Here is a 23,737-nt window from a genome sequence, read left to right as displayed (position 1 = left end):
TTAAAATTCTCACCTGGAAAGTTTCTAATCAGACTATCAAGACCACTAGCGTGTGCACCGTACGAGAGTGAAAATAAAATATGGTGCGCTTTAAAAGTGGATAAGCAATAACAAGTCACGTGACTAGAGGATATAAGTAAGCACCGTACTGAAGCAGCATGTATGATCACGCCAGACACCAACCAATTAACAGCAAGCTGTTATGTCTCTACTTTCAATAGTGAAGAAGGTTTCGAAAAAAAGGTATCGTCTGTTTTTTGACATTTTGTGCTCTTTTAGGAGAAAACTAGTTTCGCTAGAATCTTGCAAGACTTCCACTACGATCTTCGCCAGTCTCTCAGCCTACCACAACTTATTCCACTGCTCAATGGCCAGGGATTACTGACCACAGAAGAATGGGAGGAATTGTCTTGCAAAGCGACCACGTTACAAAGCATCGACCGCCTGGTACAAATCCTACCCAGAAAAGGCGAAAATGCCTACGCTAAGTTTGTCAATTGTTTAGAGTCAGAGAGTGAGCACCCAGCACATCAAGAATTAGCTGATAAACTGACAGCAATTCACCCACTGCAGCCTTCTCATTCAAAGGTGAGGAAAGTACATGTTTATGGAGTAGTTTACAAGGGGGTGTCACTCCAATAAGCACTATACTACGATCTGCGACCGCAGTCAAAGTTGGTCAAGATCGATTTTGACTGTTGACTTTTGTCGAATTTTGTCTTGACCATGGACCTGGTTCCGTTAATTTTCGCTATATTTCCGTGCGCTACTTACTTGCGAAGCTTTGACCGTTGTTCTTTGTGAAAAATCGGCCTTGTTCATTGACCTTTAGCTTTGACCGCAGATCGTAGTACAGTGTATATTGGAGTGACACCCCCTTGGTTTATATGTGAGATAAATGTGACACCAGGAATTACTAGCACCAGCAAGAGAATAATCCCTGACAGCCCATTATAGTTGTGTAGTGTTTACTACCTATGGCAAGTCAAAAGAAACGTAATTCAACAAATAATAGCTTATCCCAATGGATCCACAATCTTCTCATCTGACTTCAGTCTTCATCAATGCTACAGCATTAGTGCTTTGTCTGTATGTTGTTTATTGTACAACTGCCCTGTATCAAAGCATGGGTCTCACCCTATTTGTTTGTGTATAAAAGGGAAGTCACCTGTGATGGCCTGATCTAAGAAATAAAATATGTTAAATCCTCTGACCACCAGACTGATGGGGCCAAATATAAATTAATAACTAGGTGGTCTTGTTGTGTATACAATGGGGTCTATTTTTATGTGGCCAGTGGTTTATGTTTTTTCACAAGGTAGCCAGTGAGTTTTAATAAGTTAATAAGAATAGGTTGGTTGCACATCGTCACCATTATTCATCACATGATCTCATTATATTCTAAAGCATGAAATACCAATGTATCCCAGGGCTCAAGCCTTCTCATGCTGCTGCCTGTCCTGACGCCTTAAACAATTTTTGCTTGGTTTTCATAAGGTTATAATGTAATGTGTGATCCGTTATGTGACACTGTAGACTGTAGTGTCGCCAAAAAGTTAGCCAAAGTATCTTCAAGAATTTTTATTTGCAGTGTATTTCTGTATGCATCTACCTCATTTTGGTGATGGTACTCACACACTCAAAAGTATATCTGTGTGTAGTGTAGCATTTAATAAGGATATGTAGCAGTGGGTTGTTTTGTTAATCATTATATATATATATATACCACGCAGGTTATTGATCTAGTAGTTAATTGTGTAGAATCTGTTCCAGAGCATGATTAGTGTATAGCAACAAGCTGTTAGGTTGGTTAACCATGTAGTGGGTTGTTTTGTTAATCATTATATATATATATATACCACGCAGGTTATTGATCTAGTAGTTAATTGTGTAGAATCTGTTCCAGAGCATGATTAGTGTATAGCAACAAGCTGTTAGGTTGGTTAACCATGTATGTCCATTTGACTTCCAGTTTGTTGTGACTTCCTTTCTCTGTACTGTAAAGAAACTACCAGATGTAGAAACAAAATTTCTATAAATAAATATACGTTCATATATCTCCTATATGATACACAGATTGGAGACAATAAGCTGTAATCTAAATCTTGATGATAAAAGTCTCCAATTTTTTTTTGTTTCAATATAATATACCTTTACGTGTGTATATTTTCTGTGTTGTTTAGGAGTCACACATGGTAACTAGTACACTAATTGGACAATTGATGACAGTGATACAGCCATTCCTAGATGAGCAGAATGCTAAGATTGCTAGTCTAGAAGCTCAACTAGTTGAAAAGGTAATTATTCTGAAAGCTGAGACACTGTTCTCCCATCCAACTGACTTGTGGTTGAGTGAGTATGAACACAACTATTAAATCATGAAGGAATTTACACAAGTGCATATTATGGGTATTTCTGTATAAATGTGTCACTTCCCCCAGATACCAGCAAAATGATCTAACAATATTTCTCACCCTTTGTGTACATTTTTTACTCGTTTCACAGGGGAAACACTCTGCATATCAAGATGAGTTGACAAAATACCAGCGACTGTTGGAGTACGCTAATGGTGGTCAACCACTGCCGGACTGTAATACTCGCACTTTAGCCGAGCATTATCATGATGTACAGCTGATGCTTAAGAGAGTGAGGTTACGTCTCAAACAGGACACAGATCATGTCCGACGCTTCATTGCTTCAGAAGACAGTGACAGCATGCGTAGTAGGACATCATCCATGGATTCTGAGGGACAACCAAATGGGGTAAAAAATTCTAACAGGATCCCCAAGCCAAGTAGTGGTAGTACACTAACCATCGAAGAGGAATCTGAAGAAGCAACGTCTTCAGCTGATGAAACTGATGACGATTTAGATACACAATTGGTAAGAATCAATACTAATATGGAAACCCCTTAATTGATGTATTCATACTGTGGTCCCCTAATGTAATAATGTATTGATATAACATACTGCATTGCATTTGTAATGATTGTTTTGTCAGCCAAGTCTTCCTGGCCAGGTGAGAGATGGCTGTATTTTGGTAAAACTTTTGCCTTTTAAGGTTGTATGCAGATGTTTAAGTCTCATTTCCTTCTCTCTAATTTGATTCAGTGAAGTTGTAACGACCACCAATTATACTAGGCATCCATTTGACTTCCAGTTTGTTGTGACTGTGTTTCAGTACATGCGGTACATGTAGACAGTACTTCTTCACTGGGAAAATAGTTATGGATTTGACTAATATATAGAAGATTTACTATACTTACAGCTCCTCTTATGAAATTCAGTCTACTGTTATTATACTTGCTAAGTTGAACTGGAGATAGATGGCACATACACTATAGCATTTCCTTTGTGAGGCTTAACAGTGACTCGTATGTGCTGTACTGGTATATTTGATGACTTTAAAAAGTGGACACTAGATATAATCAGGCTTGCCCATTTTCCATATAGAATCCTGGAGGTTTTATTTCCAATAAATTGATTTTGGGTCTAGCATCGGTGTCTATTCAGCTCTAGGTGTTTATTTCTGAAGTATGCACCATGCAAGACGCAGGATGGTTATAAATAAAGGTTTCCATTGGCAGAATTGATACGTTCTACTTAGCATTCAATAAATGACAATGTTTTCCTCAATATGTGGTTAACATAGCTGACTGATGTACATGTGCATTCTTAAAATGGTATACCTTATGTGATAAAAGGAAAACACTGTAGTTGGTGATTTACATGGTTTACATAATCAATCAAATTTGAGTCCCAGTTAATTTCAAAAGTGTACATGGCACTTTTCACTGCCACACAGGATCCTGAACAAGAGAAACGGTTGAGAGTAACACTGAAAAAAGTCACAGCATTCAACAGAAGTCGCCAGGTTTGTTAATGATGGTTAGATGGTTACTGGTAGCTGTTAACTGTACTTTAGCGACCTGAATCGTGGCCTGCTTCGAAGAAGAAAAGAGCGTCAAAGGTAATTTTGGTATATGTTTTGTATGAGACCACTTGACAAGACTCACTCTAACAAGTGATGCATTTTAGATATGCTCTTTATGCAATTTTTTTCCCACGTGTGTTTTCTAAATGGAGCTATAGAGTTGGCTGGTTCAGTTATTAGAGTAGTATTTGATATACGTAAGGAAATGATGCCTTTTTAACATTAGACAAACTCGTATACTTAAGTGTATAAGCTAACTACTCAGGAACACTAATCAATACTGTAGTTGATCTAATAATACTGGTATCAAACAAATATTCTTATGTTACCAATGCTAAATTCAAGTGGTCTTGCATGCATGGTAAAGAGAAGAAATATGCTGTATACTCATTTGTAGTGTGTATGTCATTTCTGAAGTCTACAGTTTATTGGTTAATAAATAGTTAAAATAATTAAATGTTCTTCTATTTTGGTTTATGGAGCTCTGTGTGTTACAGACTTGTTCACATCATTTTGTCAGAGAGACCTCTACAACTGACAGTGATAGTACTTGTGTCAGTCATCAAAAAGGAGAGGTCATTTCTGGTGCTTGTAAAACAGATATCAACAGAGAAAAAGATTGTGATGAAAACAATTCTATGGCATGTGCTAGTGTGGTAAGCGAAATTGTTAAAATGTATATAGTATTTTAAATTGTTGAGTGTTTTATAAATGTAGTAGCTCTACGTATAAGATATGGATGTATGGAACTATTTTAGTAAACTTCACTACCAGATTCATGCAATGTTCATGGAAGATTCATACCACCATAGTGTGAATTTTTAATGGATTCATACCACTACCAAATTTTCATATAAATTTCATGCAAAGCTTGTTGTGCATGCAAACATATTCATAGCACTGTTTCATCCACTGTACTATGAAAATTATATGAAATGTGTGTGTGTGTGTCAGGTCGTATTTCATATATGTTTCGTGGTATAAATGTATGGACTGCTTTGCATGAAATTGACATGAAAATTTTGCAGTGATGTGAATCCATTAACAGTTCATACTAGAATTTCCATGAAACTTACAAGAATTTTTCCTAGAGACAATTCCTAGTAGTGCTTTGCAGTGCATTATTGATGACTGTTTTATTGGAGTATTTCTTGGTGAACAAGTGTATGTTCTATTAGAGTAGTTCACCTACACTTATCTGCTTTTTATAACCTGATTTTAAACAGCAGTTTGGAATGATTGGTTATTTTGTAAATGTTGGTGTTAAATTTATGAACACATTTGCAGGACTTGACATCGTCCGTAGAGGAGTATGAAGAGTGTTCAAGTACTGTTTTAGAGGGATATCTACTGAAAGAAGGTACTTGTTCCCACAGATTGTATCAATCATGTTATGCGATATTTTAGGGGATGGAGATATATGGAGGAAACGATATTTCACTTTAACAAAAGAGTTTTTATTTTATTCAAAATCACAACAGGTTTGTCTTAAAGCATAACATTACAGATGTGTAGCAACTTCAGTTTTTTTTAATGGCTGTACACTGTAGTTTAGATTTATGGCACATTTATATTGGAACCTTTTAAAGGACTCTCCAAATTTAGGACACCTTCATAGTAAAGAAAAAAATTGCTTTCAATAGCTTGGCTCTATACATTTGTATGTCTGAGAGAGTCAAACTACTAAAAAAATTCTTGATCCTAAAATGTCCTTTAGGCCACATAAACTTAATCATTAGTTTCTCATCCTCCTGCCTTGAAATATCAGTGCGGGAGGATGGATTTTTATTTTATTTTTTACTAACTAGATAGCTGAATTAGCTAGCTAAAATGACTCAGAATGTAGTTTTCTGAGACTGCTCTAGCAATGTACCGACTTTAAAAGGTGCTGGATGGCTGCACTAAGCCACTAGTGGTACAAAAAATCATTGATGAGGTAAGAAAAACGGCAATGCAGGTGGGGATGAGAAACTAATAATTAAGTTTATGTGGCCTTATATAGAAGGTTCCACTGTATTTAATATTCTTGACATTGTTATAGGACACTAGACCACTTGGCTTGATTCCTCTGATTAACTTAGCATTGGAAAGAAAAAAGAAAAAGGTTGTTGTTTGTGTTTTAAAAATTAAACAAATATATTTATCTTCTCTTTTTTTTTTCAGAGTATTGAACTACTAAACAAGGAGACGTCATCACTTATAAAAGTGAATAAGCCAAACAAAAAGGCTGTTCAAAGTAAGAGATATGTTAAGTTCAGTAAGTGCTATTACTAAGTGCACTTTTGACAGTGTTATTCGTATTAGATTCCTAGTGTAATATTTTACTGTATACACTGTTTGAAGTATCATTTTCTTTTACTTTACAAGTAACAGATTTGATAGTATCTAGTGCTGAGCGATAGTAAAAATTTTACTATCACGATAGTTACTCATTAAATATCACGATAGTGAATACTATCCCGATAGTTTATGAAACACTTTGCTCTTAACAAAGTCTTAGTTGTATAGCTATGATTTGCAGTCATATAGAAAGTTATTTTGCTTGTACAGGACATTTGTTAATTGACTGCGTGGGCGATCGATGAATATGAACTTTTGGTAAAGCTTTTACAGGCCACTCCTTTGTAAGAAAGCTGGTAATACCAACTGTAAAACAGTATAGAAGGGTTGTTAATACCATTTTAAAGCAGATCTGAGCTTATCATAATTATCACGATAGTGATATCCCTACTATCGCGATAACGATAGTGATTTACTATCGCGATATATCGCACTATCGATACTATTGCTCAGCCCTAATAGTATCCTAATATTTCTTGAAATTTTTACAGGTTACAAAGTAATCAGACTAAGAGCATCTAGTGAAGTGGAGATGCTCCACTGGGTGAAGAACATTGAAGATGTCATCACCAACCTAACAACTCTGTATCATACTTCATGAATCACATGATCTCCAATGTACATAATTCAAATATTTACTTGTATATATTTTTTATTTGGCAGGTTCATTATTTTTATTTTTGTATTGTTCAATGAGTTTTTATTTGTGGTAATATATTATGGTAATACCTTCATTTGAAATAGTGGCTGTATACATCACAACACATGGAACCTGTAACATTCAACTTCACATGGTATATGCTGAAAGTTCAGAAGCCTACCATTGATATAAGAATGCAGTGGTGATCAGTGGATAGGAATCTATTGGTAGATTCAGTTGGCATTGCATGTTGCCTTTATATGTTCACAAGTCACCACCACCAGTGGTGAGGCCAAGTAGGGCACAGCAAGACTAGTATTGTTGTATGGCTGTAGAATTTTGGGGACTCTGGGGGCTAGGGTGCATGCAACTCTGAGATGCTGCAGGATTTGAACGCTTGAAAACAGCCTAAAATTTATACAAAAACATGCATGAAAAATGTCAATCTATACAACTTCCCCCCAAAAATTTATTTTTCATGATGGACCCTTAGAAATATCAATGAATGGAACCTTTGGTAGCTGAATGCAGCTGTTAAACAACTATTAAAGCCAGAGCAGTCAAGAAAGTTGCTTTCAGAGTTGGGTGAGTTAGCTATAATAGGTAAAACAAATTAACTGCCCCAAATTATAAACTTCTGCAAATGATTCAGTTTGAGTACTGGAGAATGAGAAGCTAATAAAGTTTATGTGCATGGCCAGCTTAAAATGTGCAGCTACTGACTCAACTCTTTTACATTAAAACTTCCCACAGCTAGCTAGTTTTCTTCAGCATTCAGGAACCAGGCCTAGCTGTACTCCAGGATTTGGAGCAATCATGAATGTCTCATGATCAGTCTCGTTCTGTATGACAGACCCTTCATTTTTCATGTGAAGGGCAGACCACTGAACTCGATTTCACAGCTGAACATAACACCACAAACATTACACCCTATACCTGTAGTAGGGCCTAAAATAAGGCCTTAACACTGTAGTGTTAAATCTGAAGTGTGCAGTGATAAATGTAATTTTGTGTATAATGTTAATTTATAGGGCAATTGCCATAAGAATATATAACATGACTACATATCATGTATACTAAACAATACTAACTATATTATTTTGCATATGAAATCACTCTCAGATTCAGAGTCCGATTTTCGAGAGAAGCATGCCCTCAGACTCTTCTAATTTACATGTTAGCATTCGGACTGTTTGTACATCAAGGATTGGCTGCCTTCCCTAGGCCCAGGCATCAGTTGAAAAAAGATTATGCCCCGAATGTGCACTTCACCAGAAAGGTGCTTCCTTTGCTTCTGATACATGCTGTAGGTGTCAGTTATTCAGAGAAAGTGTGCAGTGTAAACAAAAGTTATTTTAGGCACTGACCTGTAGACTGTACCTTGTAAAAGATTCTGACTTTCTGTTTCAACAGGCCAGGTCATAGCCTTCTTGTGGGAATTAGATCTAGTCATTTTATGTGAAATTTGTACATTTCAATAGTGTAAAATGTAGCTACATAATTACAAGAGTAAATAATGGAATTATGATAGAAGTGAATGGTTGACAAAAACAAGCTAATCACAAACCTACACCTAAACTGACATGAGCCGGCCCCTTAGGGAGGCCAAAATCTCCATTGGTGTCCGCCCCTTTCATAATGAGTTGGGGCGGGCGTCGAGGGACCACAGGTAACATAAATTATAAGGTTATCAACATCGTATCTATTCTGTATGCTGATGCTTTCGCCGCGCACTAGCGTATATAGGCCTATCTCTTAGTTTCGAGTCACCATTACTTGAATCGTCAGTGCGCCGGAGGAACAAAGGGATAGCTACACTCGGGGAGACATGTCTTCGTTATCGTCGGCAACGCCCAAGGTACGTAACAGAGCATGCTTCCCCGTTGCATTATCAGGATTATTATATGTTTACAGGAACAACCCAAGGAAAAGCCGACTTTGCCCGTTAACTTTGCCAAAGTTTTGCAGGAGAACCACTCTGATCTAAGAAAATACCTCAGTTTGCAAGAACTGATTCCACTATTGAGAAAATTGGAACTGCTTACTGAAGAGGAGTGGGATGAAATATCCCATAAACAGCTGACTCGACAGCAAAAGATTGACTACCTTGTTCAACTGTTACCACGTAAAGGTGAACACGCCTATGAGAAATTTGTAACCTGTCTTGAGTTGGAAAAAGAGCACTCTGCTCATATGGAATTAGCAGAGAAGATAAAAGAGACTGCGGCAAAGTTGACAGAAGGTATACAGCTATTATCAACAAATACTTATGAAGAGGTAATTTTGTCATGTACGTAGTGTATACCTATAGAAATTTGTGATCTGCGTGTCGGTAGCTAGGCTGCCTGTACTATCGAAGTAACATCAGGTTCTGAGTATATTGGGGATTGAGGCTTACTATGAGTATTACCCTAGAGATATAGTTCTGAAGTGTCAACAATGAGGTCATTAGGCCAGACAAGAAATGCTATATTAGACATTTAAATGTATGCTTGTCCTGGGGGACCTTATAGCAGCACTTTTCACTGATTTCCCATGCATATAAAAATTAAATGATAAATTTCCCTAAAACAGTAAAATTAATGTGACACCGATAGAATTACACATACCAGATATATGCATTTCCTATGTGTATATTTATTTTATTGGCTATTACTGATATATCTAGGGGACCAGCCCAGAATATAAGTCCTTACTACACAACAGTTTTGTATTATAAGTTTTTGTATATATGTTTCCAATATGTGCACAATGAGAATAGTTGCATGGTCTATTGTAAATTGCTATTGTAATACAACCTTTAATTGCCAAGTATATGGCTTATATACAATTGCCCAGTGGATTTTTTAAAAATAGACCAGTTATTGTCTGCCTATACATGTGCATTTAATAAGATTTAAACTGTCCTAACCCAAATCATCCACTGATTCACATATCTAGAGACAATGCTTGAGTTTCTTAAAAACAGTGAAAAACCATTCTAAAATGGCTAGGAATAAAGTAAAATTCAGAACAGGTCATTTACTAGATGCGATCTCTTCTATTACCATGCAGTATTAGTAGAGGGTATAGCATTTTATTTTCAGTGAAATATTGAGTCGCACCAATTCTTCGGTCTTATTATTATAAGGTGAGATCAGAAAACACAACGTGATAACGAACCTCTTGAACAAACTTAGGTCAAAACTTGTAATGAACAGCTTTATCTACTTCCAATACATTCAAACGATTGTGCAACTCATCAATTCTGATTTACCAGCCAAAATTTTGGCTGGATTGCACTTCCAAGTACAAGAATGTCACCAGACGGTTAGTGTGAGCCCGGCTGAGCACGAGACTAGGGCTAGGCATGTATGCTGAGTTTAGACTGTTTTCAATTTAATATTATATTGGTTACCAGGACAATGCTTGCTACCATGGCTACTATATAGAAATTTTCATTTCTATTACATGTTGTAGTGTGCATGAGTCAGTTACAGCTGAAACAATGTTAGCAATGATGACCATTCTCGTGGATGGCACGTTATAAATCTGAGTGTATGGCATTTGAGTCATGTAAGGTTGTGTTACAAAGCCAATTAGATCAATTGTCTATTAGTCAAGTATGTGCAAGGCTTGTAATTGTTTAAGTATATGGTAAATGGGAAATATCAGGGGATCATATATGACTTCTGCTTATAACCGTATATGCTTACTTAGAGAGTGTCATGTACAGTTTTGTCACAGTAGCTTGTCAGATCATGTGTCAAGTATATGGAGCAAATATTTGTATGGGAAATGGGATGGAAAATCTTTTTGGGTATGGTATGAGTTCCCAGTCATATAACTGTGTATACAAGAGCATTCCAAGTGTCTAAACTTAATAACTATTTGTGTAGGTATGTATAGTTAGTATTAGGAAAAGGTAAGAGGAACTTTTATTTGGTTATGTCCTTAACCACATAAACTAAGTTCCTACACAAACTGTTTTTATATGATATTTATTTTTTATCTATTTGTAGGACCCAAATATGGACATGGTAGTTGAAATGATGACAGAGACACTAAAGTCAAGCGTAAGTATATGTACTCAACCACTTAGGGACAGAATTGCAAGTTTAGAAAAACAAATGCAAGACAAAGACAAGCTCATAGCGCATCTACAAGTGAGAGATAAAAGCACGTTATCAGTTGAATAGCTGTATGCATGAATGGTTGTTATGATTATGGTACATGTTCAAACGGCATGGTTTGTCAGTCAGTGCTACTAGAGAAATGAACAATGGGAGAGACTCCATATTTATACCTACATAATATAAACATATTCCAAATTAAATAAGAAATCATAATTTTGGGATAAGTACTGGAAGGAATTTTACACTTGTGTAGGAAGCATGGTTCCTACATGTGTAGAGCTTTATTGAGGACCCCCACACTGTTGACTTTTGTAAGAAAGATTCCTACACATGACACAAAGTGTAAGACATCTTCTAGGAATTATTCCTACACATTATGTCATGTGTAGGAATCTTGCTTACAAAATTCAACGGTGTGAGAATATTTCCTACAAAATTTCTTAATGTTGCCCTACATGTCTGGGAACTATGCTTCTTACACAAGGGTTAATTTTGGTACATCACAGAAAATTTGCTGTGTTTTGAGAAAAATTGCCACAACTTAAAGTTTTGGCTTCTTATTTAGTTTAGAAAAACTTTATAGCTATATTCACAAAATTTCCATGCCGTATAGGAAAAAACTTTGGCGGTAAAAAAGTGTGATGAAACTGCTCTGTTGAAAAAATTGGCAGAAAAAACTTTGGAGATTGAAATACTATTCGCCAAAGTTCTATCCTTACATTAAAAACTTTGGCAGTAAAAACTTTGGCGAATAGTATTTCAAAGTTTTTAATGTATGGTACGTAAGGATAGAACAACAAGGTGTCAACTCATCAGTTAAGTAGTGTAGTAAGTGTATAGGTAGCTAGCGTTGTTGTTGTTGTAACAGTACTTTTGTAGCTACTGATCTAACGACGTGCTAGCAAAGGTGTGCTTCTCTATCTCCTGCGATGCTGAGAGCGACATATTTGCTTTTCAGTGAACTCCAGTAGCAGAGGTTATCACGTATATCAAAGTATTTGGCCAAATCCATCACGAGACGATGAACTAACTGACATGCGAATGGGAAGCCGGTTGGAAATGCTATCCCAAGGAGTGCTTACAACTGTGGGACACATTCCTAGGAAGATCAAGATCTCCAAAGTCAGCTCAATCTTTATTGTGTGGTGGTACGAGCTGACCTTCATCTCAAGTTCTAGTTACTCAATGTGCTCGTGTGATCATCTAAAATAATTGACAAAAAAAACTTTCGCGAATTGAATGCTATTCGCCAAATTTGCCAAAGTTTTTTACTATACGGTATGCTATTTAGCAAGATAAGTTCTTTACCTTTCTGCTTTTAAGAATGTATCATATTACAGTAACAAAATACTATACACAGAACCATGCACTTTAGTATGCAGCATGGCCACTATTACTATTGCACAGTTACCACCACATAACGCAAGAAAATGGATCTTTAGAAGGTTTCCAGGCCATAAGCTGCATACGTATGCATGGGCTTCCAGTTCACTGCAACTAATACTAATTTTGCTTAAAGGTTGTAGATGCTCTAGATTTGTAGTCACATCACTTACCCAGTTACTGAAGTTTATATGTATTGGTTTTTAGAATAATACCTGGCAAGCAAGTCCTGAAGTATTGCAGTTTCAGAAATTACTGGAATATGCCAACGGATTACATGGCAGTCAGCTTACATTGGAGTTTAACACACAGATATTGGCCAAACATTACCGTGAGGTACGAAGGATACTGAGAAACATAAAGACACATCTTAAACAAGACGCTGACTACATTCATCGTAACCTTGATGCTGCCTCTGAAGAGAGTGACTACACATTTAGCAGGGATTCATCCTGTCAGACGCTCCATAAATACCCAATACCTTGCAGTACATTGTCCAATGAAGATTTACATGAATCTGTGATGAGGGAATCATCTTCTTCTACCAGTACTGCAGATGAAACTGATGATGAACATTTAAACACTGTAGTGGTATGTATATACAAATCACATTTACAAGCAAAGCACTATATAGTCAATTTTGCCAATATATATAAATGCTTACACTTTAATCAGATCCTTTCTTTCTATATGCCCACCCACATTTGGGTAGAGCACATCTAAGGATATGACAGTATAGGCTATGTATATATTTGTCCCTGCACATATCCATCATGACCATATACAGACACTACAAGATTTGCATTCTTCTAGGAACTTGATGAGGAAAGCCAAGCAGTATTTCGGAGTAATACAGCTCTGCTAAACTCTGGGAATATACAGGTAGCAATATGGTGTATTGAATGTGTTTAAATAATTAATTATGGTGTATTGCTTACCTGGGCTGAAAAAACACTACAAATATTTGAGTACTTGTTAAAGATGTTGGTACTTGGATAGTAAAATTGCATCATGTGACGTAGCTCAGTAGACTTTGATTGTTAATACACATTGCTTGTCAGGAGCACTAACATCAGTACATTAATACAGTATAGGGTGTGTGTGTATCATTGCTGTTACTTGAAAAGCTTACAAACTATTTAAGGTCTGGCGTAATGAGTATGACCACAAGTCACTAGTATTTGTGAGTAACTTTTAGAGAGCTAGTACTAGAATGCTAAAATCCATCCCTAGTATTTACCAATAATGTTTTCATTGTGACATCTTAAGAAAGACAATAATTACATATGTAATTTACCACTTTCACACCTCAGATCAAAGGAGCCGCCCAGGCTACATTTCGTATGTAGCCCAGCTAGCCGGGCTACATACAAAATGTAGCCGGTCTACAACTGGGCTGTGATTATATAGACGTTGATGCTGAAATCGATTGTGGGGATCGATCAACACTCACGTGATTAGGATGTACAACTTGGATTTCGCTATGAAAACCACTCAGACAGAGAGCATTTTGTTATCCTCACCATCCTACGAGTTGAAAAACGTTGGGCTAAGGTGAAAACTAGCACTATAGCTTAGTTCATCGGTCGTTTCCGCACGTTTTCGAATACGGACATGCCCCCATCACGAAGCTACCACTCTGCACGAAGTAACCACTCTACAAGCAAGCTTACCTGTCTAGGCCTTTAGTGAACTGCATAGTTTTTCCATAAACGATTCAATAGCACTGATTAAACATTAAACTTGTGTAACGGAAATTCTACGTGATATTTCTAGGATATGCAAGTTTATCATAACCGAACGTAACCAGAACGTACTAGCTGCTAACCCATAATCAAAAATTTTAGTTATGTATATATAATACATTCAGTGGCTGCACTCTTATTGGCTTGGGTGATTGATCACCCTGCACAGGCTATCAGCCTAATAAGTGTTACATATTAGCTGTAACACGGGGCATTCAGGCTTTGCCTGATATGTATGCCCTCTTCTCTCGGGCAGTCAGGCATACATATCAGGCAAAGCCCTCATGCCCGTGTTACAACTATTACATGTATGTATGTATGTATGTGATTATATGTGTCAAATTCACAGCAATAGTGATTTGCAGTGAAGTAGAGTAATTCAGTATGGTAATAAGTAGAGATGACTTTTCCTTACTCAAAGCCTCAATAGCACACATCACCATTCACTCTTTGTTGCTGTTCCATATGTATATGACCGTGTTATGTGGCTGCACTTTATATACATAGCAGCTACCTTGTGTATGTATTGTTTACTTCTACTTTGTAGCGACCAGAATCATGGCCAGCCTATAAGAAGAGAAGGGCTGCAAAGGTATGTATGTGTTGTATTCTGTAATGCTCATTTTGTAACCAGTCCTGTAAAGGTTAAAGTGAGGAAAGAGGTTAAAAGGGCTACGTACATATATGTCTGTAGCAATTCAGATTATTCAACAGTTCATCCATAGAGCACTTATAGAATGCATCCTGCAAAATGTATTATTAGCCTCACTACACGTAATTATGTAATTTTTACATTTAGACTATTTCTCAAGCAAGTAAACAATTTAGTGAAGAACAATTTAGTGAAGAACTCTGCCGTATTGACAATCGTCTACCTGAAGATGCTACAGACAATGTTGCTGCAACTGATGTGGTAAGCTTCAGCTCAGCAAGACTATATATACTTGTCTACATTACATGGCAGCTGTCATATCATGCATATACGTATTAAATGAACAACATAGCCCTTGCCATGGAAAGCAGAATCACTGGTGTGGAAATGATACCACAGGAAATCAATAAAACCGTCCACAGAACCTTTTCCTGATCAGTCACACATGCTCTGTACTAATCTGTTAAGATTTGCAAACAGCAAAACCAGATATGTGAGCAAAAGAACAATAGCCAAGTAATTGTTGAATATTCATTGTGTTATAACTCTAGAACAATGTCCATTAAATTTACACATTAAGAGGGCTATTCATGATGCTCAAAAAAATCTGTAGTTAGTGGTATATCAAATTTTAAGATACCTTCTCATTAGGTTGGAAGTATTAGGAACACCTCATAAGTGCATATGGTAGTGTCAAACTGAAGAAGAGGATGCATGATGGCATACATAATGGCTACCTCCTTGAGCTCAAAGTGCTTTCAAGACAATATATTATACCACTGAAGGAACATGCACTGATTCTTAATTACCACATTGTCTGTGGTAAAAGCAGCCATAGAAGCAGACCTCTTAATACAGTGCAACCTCAAACAGTAGCATTGACTGTTCTATTAAAATATTTCATCAACTGGTGTATCTTCTATTAGAATTTGAACGGAGTTGTGTGTATTATCCGAACAAATTCACTTATTTGAACACTCCTGTAATTGAACTGGCACACTCTTCTGGTCTCACTGTAGTAAGAGGACAAAGTTATACATATAAATGCTTTGGATTCTCTATTTTGTATGTAGAGACATTTGCATTGTTTGTTGCTATTTGTGTAGTATGGTGTACTGGTGAATTTAATTTGCAGGAAATATCACTGGACCAAGAAGAATTTTCCTGTAATATTTTTGCTGGATATTTACTGAAGGAAGGTAACTGCATTATAATTTAATTTTTTTTGTATAATAATCATAATAAATATGCTTACATTTCAGGAAACAGCGAAATGTCACGAAAAAGGTATTTTACTTTAACAAAAGAATTTTTGTTCTACTCCAAGTCAGAACAAGTAAGTTCACTGCTTTACGATTGACTAATGCTACAGTGGAATCTCTCTTAAAAGAACTCTTTAAATTATGGACACAACAGTAAAACCTCCATATAACAAGAACAAAGATTTTGGTCCCAATATTCCTGGCTCAATACATTTTTACCCATTGAAAACTTCTATATTGCAGCCAAAATAGAGCAAAAATTCTTGGTCTCAAAGTGTCTGTTATATAGAGGTTCCACTGTATATACACATATGGTGTGGATATTTATTCACCCCCCTTGTACATAGGACTCCAGGCCACTTGGTATGATCCCTTTGATTGATTTAAAATTAGAAAGGAAAAAAAAGGTGCGTATGTAGGTATATAAAACTAGGCATACACTTTATACTTCATATTATTGCAAATGGATATAATATAGTTGTGTTTGTATTTTCTGTAGACCACATTTGAAGTGATAAATAAACGAGCGTCACTGATTAAAGTGAAAAAACCAGCAAAAAAACATGTCCAGTGTAAGCCATATGCACATGTGTGTGTGTGCGTGTGTGTGTGCGTGTGTGTGTGTGCACGCGTGCGTGTGTGAGTGAGTTTGTGCATGCGTGTAGTGTACTACTTACTGTGGTTCCTGTTAGGCTTGAGGCAATTATGTTTTGAAATCATACAGCACGGTAGTACTGTGTAGTAGGGATCATGAACGTTCGGGCTTTCCTGGCCAAAAAACATACCAGCCTTGTTTTTCCTTCATGTGAGTTTGACAGTATTGGTTAGGTGTAGTCAAGCCCAAAAATGTATGCAGAGTAATCCCAAACTCAAAACAGTAAAAAAAAAAAAAAAAAAAAAAAAAAAGAACAAAAAAAAAAAAAAAAAAAAAACGAAAAAAAAACAGGTGTAAACTGTAGAGAAATTTAGAAATTTTATAGATGAATAAAGATCATAGAAATTTTTATTTTCATTGCTTAGATAGTGAGGTACAAAGAAGATAGGACAGTATGATTGAAAGTGATCTGAAGGACAAATGGCAATCGATGCCAAAAGCCTATAAAAACTACAATTAAAATTAATTACAATGAAGACTAAAAATTAATTACAATAAATGAAATTAATAAAAAGCAATGAAGCAAGAGGCTTGAAGAGAAGCCTGTAGTCATATCTACTAGTGGAGATTTAATTCCTACTTCAGTCATTGTTATAGAGGTCTTCAGAAGAGTCCAAAAGTACGTATATTTACGGGATGGCATTACATCATGTTATAATTATTGGAAAATGTGCAAAATATTAGATTCACTTTGAGACTCTGGTTGTATGAATTATTATTATTAGTACTTTACAGTGACCAGCACTGAAGGTCTGATAGCAACATATGCTGCAGCCTTTGGATTACCTAACCTAACAAGAACTGGAGACTTTAAATGATTACTTAACCTAGCTAACAATAAGGTGAAATAGAAAAGGGCCAAAGAAAGGAAAAAAATCCCTCCTACCCCAGGATTCGAACTGCAGGCCACCCAATGTCTAGTTGAGCGCCACACTCAGTCTCCTCCAGGATATTATTTTAACACAACAGCTTCGTAAAGAAACAGTGAAGGATGCAATGTTTGTTAGTACTGTAAACAAAGACTATCTTTTGAAGAATAGCCTTAAGTGTACTTGTGTCACCAAGAAGTTTTAGGCCAAATGCAAAATTTGCCCTACAAGCCACAAATTAAACAGCTTCAGCCACAATATGCCACGCCACTCCGCAATACTCCATGCCACACCACGCCACAATACTCCATGCCTATAGTGGCCACGCCTACACCTTTGTCATCCCTACTATACAGTACTATGTATGGTGTGTGTGCGTGTGCGTGTGTGTGTGTGTGTCTACCTTGCTTCGGTAACCACTATATGTACATATGTTGTGTAATAGCACTACCATAATACGTACAAAGGGGAAGGAGAAAATTTTCACGAATTTCGCGGTTGCTTAATTGTCCACGAAATTTTCATCCTCAAAAATGATTATCAACATTAGCTCTAAATATAACAGATAATCTGAGTAAAAAATGAGCGATCCCCAAAAATATAACCGCTGAAATTTTCTAAACCACAAAAAATATGTACTTCTAAATTTTGTACGTATAAGATGTTTGCATAATCTGGCATTCCTTATTACAAGCACTGGCAGAAAAAATTGTGCTTGACAACTAGGCATGAGGCTATTATGTTCTAAAAATCGAGTTATGTTTTTGAGCAGTGCTTAAAAAATCACCTATTATGCTTTTGAGAATTGCCCATTATTCCGAAGATTATACCACCATAATTGGCTAATGTCAGTTTATTGCTGTATCAGACCATTTTATTGACGTTTAAAATTCAAATAGTCTTGAATTCTTTAATCTGTTGCTGTATTAGAGTATTTCATTTCAATGTGACTGCTTTATTAGAGAAAATAAATATTCAGTGGACTGCCCTATTGAGTATCTCGATTTTTTAAACAAAATTGTACAATCTGCAGATATTTTTATAATCACCTCAAAATGCTAGCATAATTCCTGATTCCCACACATACCTATTATGCCCAAAATTATGCCAGCATAATCGCCGCATCCCTATTGACAACCGTTGTGGGATCTAACTTTGCAGTTGTACAGCAGTTCACATTTTAAGTGTTAATTTTTAATTGTTGTACTCATACAGGTTATAGAGCTATCAGCCTTAAAGCATCCAGCGAAGCTGAGATGATGACTTGGATTAACAAAATTGAAGATGCTATCAGAGAGTTAAGGACTCAGTACCGTACATAATTCCGTGTTTCACCAATCCAAGATTTCTCAGATATATAATTATATTTTTACCTTTTAAAACATTTACATTTTCAGATAACAAACAACATTCAGCTATTTTTAACATTATGATGTACACGTATACAGCTCATCAGAGGATGTGGATTTTATTTAGGACTCAAACATTAGCTGAAAGAAATTTTGGATAGTTGGGGGTTCATTCCAAACAAACCATAGGTAATGTGAACAGCACATATCCAAGTCTTGTTGAATATCACCAACTTATATGACAGGCTTACAGTAGCAATTGTGAAACATTGACCTATGAGCACACTGTATACATGCCTATATGTGTAAAAAATTAAACTAAAAACCTGTTAATTATAACCCATAATATTGTGTACTCCATTTACGATATTTAGTTGTGATTCATCACTGAATGGCCAATGTATAAAACAGTAGGAAGTAGTTATGAAGAAAAGATAAAACTGAAGTGTCAACTTGGATTTTTTCCACATAACCATGCATATGTTGACTGACACACCCTGCATGTGCATAAACTATACATATAACAGTTAAGTATTCTTAGACAATGGATCAGTACTCCAGACTTGCCTCTATCTATTTACAGAGTGAACCACTTAATATATATACATCTTATTTATTTACATATACTAAATGACCAATCGTGGCCCTCATGTACAATTCATTTTTTGGGTCATTGATCTTTAATTATATTTAACTGTACTATATATGCAGTGACTCAGGTTTCCAGCCCCTGATCACTTGTTCTCACATCCAGCCTGCTTTATAGACTTACCCACAATAATATCCACGGTCAGGTACTAGTGAGGTGTTCCAAATGCAAGGAAACAACAGTGTTAATTTTCTTGGTTCCTGCACACTTGTCTGACGTGCTGGCTTTTTTTAGACACATGATACTATTGTGTGTCTTGATATATTATACAAAGTGACAGACACTTGGCACAGTAAATATGATTTACTGTTCTTCATATTCTATGTCACACTTTTGTAAAATATTGTTTGCTATCTGTAATTGTGCATTAACATGTGCTTTCTGTTCTGGGGTATATCTATTAATAGCACTTTCAGAATGTTTTCTATGAAAACGTTCAGTGGTAGAGTGAATGGTACAGTTGAGGTCATTATCTGTGTATGGATGTCCCAAAAAATCCAATATTCTTTGTAGCTCAGTTTTTAAGTCAACAAGAAGGTTTTCATATTTCACTACCAACACACGGTGTTTCCCATTTATCACAGGGTGTTTCCCATTTATCACAGGGTGTTTCCCATTTATCACAGGGTGTTTCCCATTTATCCACTGTTCCACGTGTTGTCGCCACCAATATGCTGTGGTCTTGACTTTACTGTCCCACTTGGAGTTGTTCACTAAAGTATTGCAAATATGTATATAGCCAGTTAACATTTTAGTTATTGGCACTTGTCCTCGCACCTCACACTTGTGTCAATAACTACTGAAGGTATTCTACACTAATGCACATGCATGCACACTACAGTATGTTATATACCAATGTGCAATTATACCAATGTGTAATATACCTTGCATGATGTGCATGCATAAACTTTATATACAATCTAATGTTGTGTGATTAGTGACATTCTATATTATCAGTGATAGGAAACCACTGAGTATTTTCAGGCCCTAGCTTTACTAATACTCACTGAGTAAAGCTAGTGCCTGGTCTACTAGCTCTTTCACAGTATCATGAGCAGCATCACTAGAGCAGCAAGCAGAAGTGTAGCCACTGTGTAGATAAGCAAAGTATATGTATAGTTGTATTTAATGTGCATAGAAGATCCCTTTTCACGAAATTGTGGAAACTTTGGTAATTCCCAAGTGCAACCCCAAATATCTGTAATGCATGCTCGCTTATGCTTGATGTGGAGAAGCATGCTGTACGGGTTAATAACACCAGTACGACTGTAGTAAGCTAATCAAAAGTACCATAATTTGCTTCTTTTTTTTCATATTAATAATTTTCGTATGCAAAATTTGTACGAAAATTTTACATAAGATTGAACTACTCTAATAAAGCAGTCATTCACGTAAACCATATAAAAACATTTTTACACAAAAAATTTTTATCACAAAACTATTTTTGCACGAAATAAAACAAATCACAGTAGTAGCTATATAAAACATTGAGTACTTGAAAGATAGTGTCTGGTCTATAACATAGCATTAGCTGCAGCTACTTGCTATTGCTGCTGCTATGCTATTTAATTCGCTGCTGCTACTTGCTATTATACAACTGTTGCTTACTGCTCCTTGATTGGGAAAAGCCATTGGCTGAACAGTTGGTTTAAGTTTGGTTACAACAGTATGCGAGTTTGCAGATGTCACTCTTTGAAACAAAATGGACTATAGAGGTTATCCGTTTACGTCATTTTAAGTACTTGTGGGACTTACCTCACATAGAATTTAAGGGATTGGGTATACATATAGCTCCCATTAGGATCTCCCCATTATTGATATAATACTGATTTGTATCAAAGCATCTACATGGAATGTTTCATGATTCCTATTCATTTCACAAAATAAGTATGAGTAGTAGAATTGTCATAACTAAGGTTTGACCTTATCAACAACAATAATCTACACCAACAGTTCTCATTCACCAGCATAAAAGTAGTTAGGATAATAGTGTCTTCATACAAACGTTAAACTCCTCATACAAAGTGCAGAATGTAACTACGTATGTATGCATCACAAACATGCACTCATGTCAGTGTGGTCATGCAAGTGTTAAACTTCAAACACATATTCTAGTATTAACACTTACCAAAATATTTATAACTGGCTTCAGATATGTGTGGTGTTCCTGATCCTGACTTCTCTCTGTTCCAGTCTGCTACAAAAGCATCAAATGGATTTCGAACAATGTAAATAATTTTATTTGGAAATTTCCACATGGGAGGATCAAAATGAGATTTTACTGCTATAACATTATTAGAAACTATCCCTTCACCAATCATTCCTGCTCCAATGTAGGCAAGATCACAATCCACTGAACCAGTATAAATACCTGTTGAAGTTTCAAGTAGTTGGCGTACCCATGAGTTTCCTGAGCCTGGCCAACTGACCAACGCTACAGGAGCCCCAGAACTCTGAAATGACATATCATTCTTACAAGCCTGCTGTTGCTTTGGTATCTGAACTACGCCTTCTGCATCAGAAAAGTGTTTGAGCATTTCTACTCCTGGACATGCCATAAAATCACGTTGTAAAGCAGCTGATTTTAGACCTGAGACTTCACCAAAATGTCCTTGTATAAGCTCATTAAGCTCAGAGTCTGACAGGGAATTGATATAGTTTCGAAAATAGCTTCGAGGTGCTTTAGTCGCCAGTGATTTAAGCTGGCTCATCGACAATGGTCGTCCAAATATGACTGAACTATGGCGCTGCCATGAAGAATCCAATATCATACACCCGAAGAAGGTGGTAAATACTGTAGCAGTCAATAACACTAGCATTTGCTGGGATGACATTTTTACGTCACAAAGTCGCGACTCGAACACTACAACAGGTACTGGAGGAAGGGCTGGAACGCTGCTATCTACGTATATGAACGTACCTTTGCGGCAAGTATAGTGTGATCGCTTCACTTGATCGTGTAGTCTAGCTACGTACATGGAGCAATGCACTGCGAGATGCACTGTCTGAAGTAAACTTTTCACAAGAACACCTCTATTAGAAAGTGCAAGGTAGCTTACACTAGATCACGTGAGCTCAGCGAACGTCTAGTGATACGAAAGGGCAGTCCATCAAGCCCCGGGGGGGGGGAGTGATACGAAAGGTAGTCTAGTGATACGAAACTGTCTGACGCTTTATTATTTTTTGCTACATGCCAAGTTGCCAAGTCAGGTCACTTTCGTGAATCGCAGCGTATATGTTCTATACCATATGCGTATTTTGTACCGTACGCGTATGGTATGTACCATACGCGTATGGTACATACCATACGCGTACGGTACGATTTTCCGTACCATACGCGTACGGTATAGACATACGCGTATGGTACGTACCATATGCGTATTATGCCTTTTCTCAGTATCTTCTAGTCTTGCCATCACCTAGCTACAATGGGCTGTCTTTACAAGCATTTCTACACTGTTAAAAATAAAGAGTAACCACCATTCTGAGAGTTCCCAGTGTAGGGAGGATTTAACACCCCATAGAGAGTAACCAACACTCTGAAAAGATTAACCATTACTCTGAAGAGTAAGTGACACCACCTTCAGAGCATGTGTTACTCCCCAGTTACTCCTTTGGAGTAATGGTTACTCTCCAGGGGTGTTAAATCCTCCCTACACTGGGAACTCCTTGAGAGTTGTGGTTACTTTTCATTTTAACAGTGTAACTGAGCAAACTTAGAACACAACACAATAATCTGCTTACTACTGAGCTGTAACTATAAATTTATTCATCAGCACACTGCATGCATTTTATCCTTGCCATGCATGCCCATGCATTTCCCACTATAGTCCTATACTAATGTACCTAAATCTTATGTACATGACCTCACTTTGTCTGCAGAACTTTACATAAATGTAGTGTGCATGTATGCTACTTTATACAGTAGCTATCAGAAGCATGCAGATGGTCTTATATATATACTCAATTATAAGTGTGGATAACTGACAATTTACAACAGAATTGGGTAAATAAGCAAGGAGAGCAATTACAACATGCATGGTAGCTAGTAAGCTCTAACTGAATTATACATATATGCATATACTGCTTGTGCAAAGCAAATAACTGGAAAAATGAACTTCGTAAGTGTCATCAGTTGTGCAGC

General features: G+C 36.6%; 4 protein-coding genes across 7 annotated transcripts in view; 2 read left to right on the top strand and 2 right to left on the bottom strand.

Moving 5' to 3' along the window:
- The window catches only part of LOC136257411 (U4/U6.U5 tri-snRNP-associated protein 1-like), a 43,547-nt gene extending 43,409 nt beyond the window's left edge, over positions 1–138 (bottom strand). For both annotated transcript variants that reach the window (XM_066050604.1, XM_066050605.1), the window contains exon 1: positions 14–138. The gene's annotated coding sequence lies outside the window, so the exon portion shown is untranslated. The remainder of the gene's footprint in view (positions 1–13) is intronic.
- Positions 82–7,036, top strand: LOC136257412 (uncharacterized). Of its 2 annotated transcripts, none has more exons than XM_066050607.1 (12): positions 82–229; positions 280–588; positions 2,184–2,297; positions 2,506–2,883; positions 3,806–3,874; positions 3,926–3,970; positions 4,432–4,590; positions 5,222–5,294; positions 5,342–5,415; positions 5,976–6,038; positions 6,098–6,170; positions 6,766–7,036. In XM_066050607.1, the coding sequence occupies exons 1-12, from the start codon at positions 203–205 to the stop codon at positions 6,873–6,875; spliced, it is 1,494 nt and encodes a 497-aa protein (XP_065906679.1). In that variant the 5' UTR covers positions 82–202; the 3' UTR covers positions 6,876–7,036. The 2 variants fall into 2 exon arrangements, with proteins under 2 accessions (XP_065906679.1, XP_065906678.1); XM_066050606.1 differs by having other exon boundaries at positions 88–243; positions 291–588.
- A 1,533-nt stretch (positions 7,037–8,569) lies between these two features.
- LOC136258199 (uncharacterized) lies at positions 8,570–19,003 on the top strand. Of its 2 annotated transcripts, none has more exons than XM_066051525.1 (12): positions 8,570–8,772; positions 8,829–9,191; positions 10,916–10,969; positions 12,620–13,003; positions 13,226–13,294; positions 14,705–14,749; positions 14,957–15,070; positions 15,945–16,008; positions 16,072–16,145; positions 16,419–16,478; positions 16,571–16,643; positions 18,811–19,003. In XM_066051525.1, the coding sequence occupies exons 1-12, from the start codon at positions 8,743–8,745 to the stop codon at positions 18,915–18,917; spliced, it is 1,437 nt and encodes a 478-aa protein (XP_065907597.1). In that variant the 5' UTR covers positions 8,570–8,742; the 3' UTR covers positions 18,918–19,003. The 2 variants fall into 2 exon arrangements, with proteins under 2 accessions (XP_065907597.1, XP_065907596.1); XM_066051524.1 differs by having other exon boundaries at positions 10,916–11,059.
- Positions 19,004–19,885: 882 nt separating this feature from the next.
- LOC136258158 (WSCD family member CG9164-like) lies at positions 19,886–22,824 on the bottom strand. Its single transcript, XM_066051469.1, has 2 exons — positions 21,722–22,824; positions 19,886–20,306 (listed from the first exon to the last, which is right to left on the bottom strand). The coding sequence occupies exons 1-2, from the start codon at positions 22,569–22,571 to the stop codon at positions 19,897–19,899; spliced, it is 1,260 nt and encodes a 419-aa protein (XP_065907541.1). The 5' UTR covers positions 22,572–22,824; the 3' UTR covers positions 19,886–19,896.
- Positions 22,825–23,737: the final 913 nt, after the last annotated feature.

The sequence above is a fragment of the Dysidea avara genome, chromosome 6, assembly GCF_963678975.1.
Source record: "Dysidea avara chromosome 6, odDysAvar1.4, whole genome shotgun sequence".
NCBI classification, from domain to species: domain Eukaryota; kingdom Metazoa; phylum Porifera; class Demospongiae; order Dictyoceratida; family Dysideidae; genus Dysidea; species Dysidea avara.
Note: the sequence above shows the minus strand (reverse complement) of the source record. Positions and strands in the feature narration are given on the sequence as shown.